Source organism: Mastomys coucha, unplaced genomic scaffold, assembly GCF_008632895.1.
Source record: "Mastomys coucha isolate ucsf_1 unplaced genomic scaffold, UCSF_Mcou_1 pScaffold7, whole genome shotgun sequence".
Taxonomy (NCBI): Eukaryota; Metazoa; Chordata; class Mammalia; order Rodentia; family Muridae; genus Mastomys; species Mastomys coucha.
The window spans coordinates 68704546-68711943 of NW_022196913.1; the positions used below are offsets into that span (position 1 = coordinate 68704546).

Sequence of the window (7398 nt, forward strand, 5' to 3'; positions counted from 1 at the left end):
GCACACATAGCTAGGAGGCTAAAGCAAAAGAATCACAGGTTTGAAACTAGCCTGGGCTACATAGCAAGACTGTCTCAAAAAGTAGAGGAAATAGCAAAGTAGGTATTTTCTGCCCTAGTGTGCTGTTAAGAGAACCATATGGCTTCATAGTGATGAATTACGTGATAAACATTGTTGCCTCCTAGATGGGGTTCAGGAAGTGGCATATATCCACTCAAATCAGAATGTGATCGGATCAAGCAGAGCTGAAAACCACATGAGCCGATGGGCAACACGTGATGTTTTTGAATTGAAGCAGTTTTCCCAGCTCCCTGCTAATGTAGCTGTTTGCAGTTCTAAGGTAAGAACAATTAGTTTTTATCTCACTTCTCACAGAAGTTTATCAGTAGGGTCTTCTGTTAAATCTGTTAAGAGACACATGGCTAAGTCTTGAAGAGCCCTATAACATTATAATAGTTGTAATCACAAATGGTTGGAATTTGTGGTGATTTGAATGAGAATGGTCCCCATGGCGCATATGTTTGAATGTGAGGTCCCCAGTTGTTGGAACTGTTTGGAAGGATTAGGAGGTGTGATTAACCTTGTTGAAGGAGGTTCTGAGGTTTCAAATGATTCTAACCATCTTCAGAGTTCTTTTTCTGCCTCTGAATTATGGATCAAGATGTGAGTCCTTAGCTTCTGCCTCCCTGTGAGCAGCCTCCCTGCAGTGATGGTCACGGACTCTCTAACCCTCTAGGCCCTGAATAAACCTTTTTTCTTTCATATGTTGCCTCCATCATAGCATTTTATCACAGCAAAGAAAAGTAACTAAGACAAATTAAGTGACAAATCTAAATTAAAATGCCCAATAATACTGAGTTGACTTAATAATTTCACTTTTTAAAAATGTGCCTATGTCCCCAAATGCAAAGCAATGTGTAAAGGTTGTACATATTAAATCATAACCCCAAACTACTAGTTCTTCTATGAAAGAAGAAAAGTTTACGGTACAGTTTCTTCAGGTTTTTTTGTTTGTATTGTTTTTTTTTTTTATCTAAAAGATACATACACAAAATTCTATGCTTTTCTATTAGCTTTTTTTTATTAATGAATTTATTTATTTATTTATTTTATGTATGTGAGTACACTGTAGCTGCCTTCATATATACCAGAAGAGGGCATCAGATCCCATTAAAGATGGTTGTGAGCCACCATATGGTTGCTGGGAATTGAACTCAGGACCTCTGGAAAAGAGATCAGTGCTCTTAACCGCTGAGCCATCCCTCCAGCCCTTCTATTAGCTTTTATGAAGGAATTTCATAATGTTAAAGTAATAAGTCCTATGGATTTTTCCTATTTAAGATTGCTGTTGCATGGAAATAAAGCTTCACATAAATATAATTTTTTGTTTATATGTGGTCATTTTCATCAAAGGCTTTTGAATATGTATCCATTGGTGTATTCATCTAAAAGCTTAATGTTTATTGTTTTAGGGGTAGGAGCTAAAAGTACATGTTGCATATAACAATGATAAAATGTAATGTTGCTTTTAAGGATGAAGAAGGGGAAATCCCTCTGAACTTTCCAGTTGTCTTCATTAGGATTCAGAATGTCTTAACAGTAAAACCAGAGTGCAGAGTAAAACTCATGACTACGGAAATGGGAATTTAAAAGTGGAGGATTGGGCTGGTGAGATGGCTCAGTGGGTTAAGAGCACCGACTGCTCTTCTGAAGGTCCAGAGTTCAAATCCCAGCAACCACATGGTGGCTCACAACCACCCGTAATGAGATCTGACGCCCTCTTCTGGTGTGTCTAGACACAGCTACAGTGTGTTACATATAATAAATAAACCTTTAAAAAAAAAAGTGGAGGATTGAGAGAAAGATAAACTATAGATAGATATTCTACTTAGATATCTCCTTTTCCTGAGTTTTACATTTTATTTATTTTATGTATATGAGTACACTGTAGCTATCTTCAGACACACCAAAAGAGTGCATTGGATCCCGTTACAGATGGTTGTGAACCACCATGTGGTTGCTGGGAATTGAACTCAGGACCTCTGGAAGAGCAGTCGGTGCTCTTAACTGTTGAGACATCTCTCCAGACCCCAAATAAATCTTTTTTTAAAAGAAGAAAATTAGACTCGTGGAAGCTTCCTGAGTTTCTCCTTGGGTTAGTTGGACTGCACACTGTAAGTCATTATAAAAAATTCCCCTAATATATAGAGACATTCCATAAGTTCTGTGACTCTAGAGAATCCTGACTAATACACAGCATTTAACTAACCTGAAAAGAAATATATACCAAATAGATTATATAAGAAGTAAGAGGCACACAGCACTGGACAACTTCTATGCCTCAGAGCTCCTTAGTATTTTTAAGCTAATAATTGATAACCAAAATAACAAAAACTGAATCTACTTTTAAAATCCACCTATGTCTTTTAGGAAAAGCCTAAAATACACTAGCTTTTTCATGTTTCTTCTTGATTCTTATAGTTTATACTTATTTTTATTTGTAGAACATTTTATAGATGTCCTAAACAAAAAGCTATCTCAAAATAAATTTGTAATTATGCCTTCGCTATTTGATAATACAAATTATATGAAATAGTATGCAAAGTAAGAACGTGTTTTACTTTTTCTTTTTTTCTGAAACAAGGTTTCTCTGTATAGCTGAGGCTGTCCTGGAATTTTCTGTACACCAGGCTGGCCTCGAACTCACACAGATACACCTGTCTTTGCCTTCTAGGTGCTGGGATTAAAGGCGTGTGCCACCACCACCAAGTGAACATGGTTTACGTTTAATTATAGTAGTTTTATTTTTCTTCTTCTCTTTCCTCCCTCCATCTCCTACAGTGCCCACTCCATTCCCTGCCATGTTGATGGCCTCTTTTTCTTTGATTATTGTTGCATACACATTTCTGTGTGTGTGTGTGTGTGTATGTGTGTGTGTGTGTGTGTGTATGTGTGTGTGTGTGTGCATAAATATTATAAATATAACCTGCTAAATTTATTTTTACTATTTGTGTATATATGATTCCATAGCTGTATTTAATAACTCAGGAGTCACATCCCTGGGAGAGAATTCTTCATCTTTTAGCAGATATTAGTTGCCTGTAGTTCTTTGTCCAGGGGATTCCATGAAAAGTTCTTAGAATAGACAGAAATATTCATATTGATGTTATCATTTTTGGGGGTCTGTTTAGGTAGCCATGTTGTTGAGGTATATGGGTATAGCTTCCCTGTTAATGGAACTCAGTATAAAGAATCATCTAAAAGCTAAAAATAAGCTATACCACTCCTTGGCATAGAACTTGACATCCTCCCCCATGATATGCCTTAACAATATTCATTGCTGTTCTAAAGTGAAAACAACCTAACTGTCCTTCAGCAGATAAATGGGTAATGGAAATGTGGTGCATACTCACTACGGAATACTACTGAACCATAACAAAAAATGAAGTCTACACTCTGTTATTTTAAAACCATCTTTGTAAAGAGTTCCTTTTAAAAGTTAGGATATCTGGAATGAAAACCCATGTGTCTTGTGTTTCTGTTCATGTCAGAAAGAAAGAAAATGTCTAAAGGAATGATAATGCCTTTATTAGAATCAGTGTGTTCTTTTATTACACAGACTCTTATCACCAAGCTTTACCGTACCTGTGGTGCTGTGTGTCAGACTCCACTGTAACTTCAGGGTGTGTCACAAAACTCTACCTGTGGTAATGTGTGTCACCACTTCACTGGGCCGGTGGTGTGTGACATGCAGTTTAACTGCACCTGTGGTGATGCAGTGCCTCCTTTCTCAATCAGCTGCATGTCCTCAACTTAAGTTTACTTAAAGTTTTCTGAAAAGAATGTACAAAGACAGCATTCAATTAAGGATTAATCACTATGGCAACAGAGATATGGTGGGTAAAGGAGGAGGATGTATTCTCCCCTGAGTTTCCTGCCAGCTGTCATAGTCAACCTCTGCTGCCTGAATCCAAGCCAAAATATAGACTGTGACCAACTCTAAGAAACTATATCTGTATTTTTATAAATTGGTACAAGTATCAGACTATAAAAGAAGACTTAATCCCCTGAATTGGATGACAGACACTTGGCACTCCTGCCAGCTTTTGACAGAAAAATAATGGGTTGCTTTGTAGTAAAACCTGGATTAATAGTAAAGCCTTCTTTATATTATTGCAGTGCTCTGTAAATGAGAGAACTAAGCAAGTTGTCAGGCTGTGCTGGGAGTGTCTTTTTTATAACCAATGCAGATTTAAGGCTTGTGGAGAATACTGTAAACTCAAAATGTTGTGTTAGCAGAAACTTTTCTTGTCTATGTGTTAGGCTGGCGTTTGTAGGTTACTTAGAGCAGGGATTTGTGAGCTTTGGTGGGTTTGACTGCAGTGTGCTTATGCAGCTTGTACAAGGACAGATGGACTGTTTAGTATGAGCATACTGTTGGGGAAAGAGTACATTCTGTAATTCTGTGTTTTGGGATACTGAATTGTCAAGGGTATAAAGTAATTTACTAGCTTATGAGGTAGTCCAGTGAGTAAAGTTTATGGTTTCAGCATGTTAACAGAATTAACTCTTAGTAGGATTTTTCCTTAGGTCTGTTTATTTTATCTTAATATTAACTTTATGTAGCTTTATCAGATAGTTTTTTTTTTCCCAAGTGTCAAGTAGGATTAAGCTTTCTAAGATTGCTGTGTATATACATGAGGTTATTATGGTACTATTGCATGAAAGGAGGAATATTGTAGGTAACATTCTGTTCCACAAAAACAGTGTGTCATCTAAGTGAAGAGTACTCATTTACTAAGCAGAAGGACAAGCCAGTGCTACTTGTACACATAGCCTGTTCCTTCTTACAACTAGTCAAGGACAACCTGCAGCGTTCTTCCGGTTAATGTTCAGCACCTTGCAAAAAAGGTGCTGAAATTACTCAAAACAGAACATAGACCTTTATTATTCTAATTATGATAATTGCTTAGCAATTACCTAAACACTACTTTCTTCTGTGGATCTGTTTAATTACCTATTACTACTTTTTGCTCATTGTACCAATAAAGCTTTTAGAATACTTTATAAGCTACCTGGTTAATTTTATTAAGAACCTGCCCTGAAATATGGATGGTTTCCCATGAAAAGGGATAAAGAAAACATACATACATACATATATAATATTTTTAAGAAGCTACAAACTTAGCTAACATTGGATTAGATTAACAAAAGTAATTTCTGTTATTAGAAGTATTACAATTCTAATATTTTTCCTAGCTGGTGGTCCTTATTATTGTAGAGATTGACTTTGAGCAACTTCTTGGTTTAGACAGTTGTAAGATTTTAATAATTTACAAAATGTCATTTCTTCAGAAAATGCCTTCTGGTAATAGGTTAGAAGTTTAGAGGTAAAAAAGCCTCATTGAACTCTTAGTGATTCTACCTAGTGGACTGAGGCATGATAAGCAATCGGCAGTGCTTTTTCAGGCTGTATTTTATCCCTCTGTGCAATTAGACACAGACACTTAATAAAACACCTACTGCCTTGTCATCTAAGAACATTACCTCTGCACATGAAATTCTGTGTTGTTATATAAACATAAAATTTGGGAAATAATCATTACATTTCAGTTTGAAGAGTTTGGGGGAAATATATCCACGCATTTTACTTATTTTTAAAATGAGAAGCTAAGGGTCTTTTCTTGTCTTTTCTTTTTACTTCCTTTGATCTCTACTTGAAGCTTTCAGATTTGATTTTCTAATGTCTGACATATTAATCTTATCTTTCTAATATATCTAATTTTTGAAAAATCTATTCTAATTGGACCTATTAAAAAACAAGCCAACAACTAGATTGAATTCATACTTTTTAAAATATTTATTTCAAAGAATAAAATCTGTCTGGACTCAAGAAGTTAACCAAGGATTGGAGATGTAGCTCAGTGGAGAAAGTAGTGATTGGTACATGCGCGTGAGACCTGAATTTGAATCCCCAGAGCTCATATAAAGTCTACTGTGGTAGCAAATGTCTGTAATCCCAATGTTCCCATAGAGAGATGGGAAGTGGAGATCATCAGAGAGTTCCTAGAAGTTTATGGCCAGTTATCCTGGGCTTAGCCATATCCATGAGCATACACATTAGCTAACAACAAAGAAACTGTGCTTAGAGGTAAAAAGGTTGTCCTCTGACCTCCAAATACCACACACATACAAGAAGCATGACAAGACTAGAAAGAGTATCATCTCTACCAAAGATATTTTGGCAAAGGCATGATTTTACTTTTTCTAAACATTGTGATGGTTAGTGTTAGTTATCAGCATGACTAGATTAAGAGATGTCAAGAAAATTAGTAGTCTTCAATGGTATTTCCAGACAATTGATATGGGGACCTGAAGGGGAAGATCTGCCCTCAACATGAGCAGATCTCTCAACATGAGCAGAACTCTGGCTAGATGAGAAAGCTCCCTCATGTCCTGACTTGATCCTTCCTGAGTGGGTACACTACTGTTTCGATTGCCAGTGGCCATCAGACATTGGCAATTCTTTAGCCTTTGAATGCCAGCTCCTGTTAACAACTCTCCAGGGGGCTTCCAGACCTTCAGCCCCTGATTGGAGCTGCTTCATTGGTCCCTCTCGTTCTAAGATTTCTAGCTTCTTAGACCAAGCAAGTACTGCAATCCCTCACTTAGGGATGGCCATTGTAGGATTATTTAACCTTTGTTTAATCAAGCCAGTGTAATAAATCCCTTCGTGCGTGCGTGCGTGCGTGCGTGCGTGCGTGCGTGCGTGCGTGCGTGCGTGCGTGCGTGTGTGCGTGTGCGCGTGTGTGTGTGTGTGTGTGTGTGTGTGTGTGTGTGTGTGTGTGCACGTGCATGCATGTCTTAGTCTTTTGCTTTGGAGAACCTGATTTATCCTTGTACTTTTCCTTTACCTAGAATACCATTCAGCATTGCATTTATATCTTCCAAATCTCTTTTCCTTCCAAAATATACCACCACAAATGTATCATCACTTCCCTAGATCTCCCTAGTTTCTCCCTCAGCTGGAAATAAACCAACCTTCCTCTTATGCTTTTCCTTCTTCACTCAGCCAGTTTTTGCTTTAAAATAGGTTTTTGAGAGTAATGGTATAGTTGGGTTAAGATTTATCTCTTCTTTTTAAAAGTTAAAATATAATTATATCATTTCCCCCTTCTCTTTCCTCCTTCTAATCTTCCCCATGTACTATTCCTTCCTTGCTCCCTCTCAAAATGTTACTGCTAACATACTCACACACACACTCACATGCACACACACATGCCTACAAATATAAATAAAGCATCCTCATTCTGTGTAATGTTCATCATATGTATATGGTTTCAGAGCAATAGCTTGGTTTAGATAGCCCATAGGGGTTATCCCTGGGAGCACTTTTTC

The 7398-nt window shown here is 37.1% G+C and overlaps 1 protein-coding gene across 9 annotated transcripts in view; it reads left to right on the top strand.

Moving 5' to 3' along the window:
• The window catches only part of Ercc6l2 (ERCC excision repair 6 like 2), a 202456-nt gene that overhangs the window by 87416 nt on the left and 107642 nt on the right, over positions 1 to 7398 (top strand). For all 9 annotated transcript variants that reach the window (XM_031359701.1, XM_031359702.1, XM_031359705.1 and 6 more), the window contains one exon: positions 186 to 340. In XM_031359701.1, coding sequence (XP_031215561.1) covers positions 186 to 340 — 155 coding nt within the window. The remainder of the gene's footprint in view (positions 1 to 185; positions 341 to 7398) is intronic.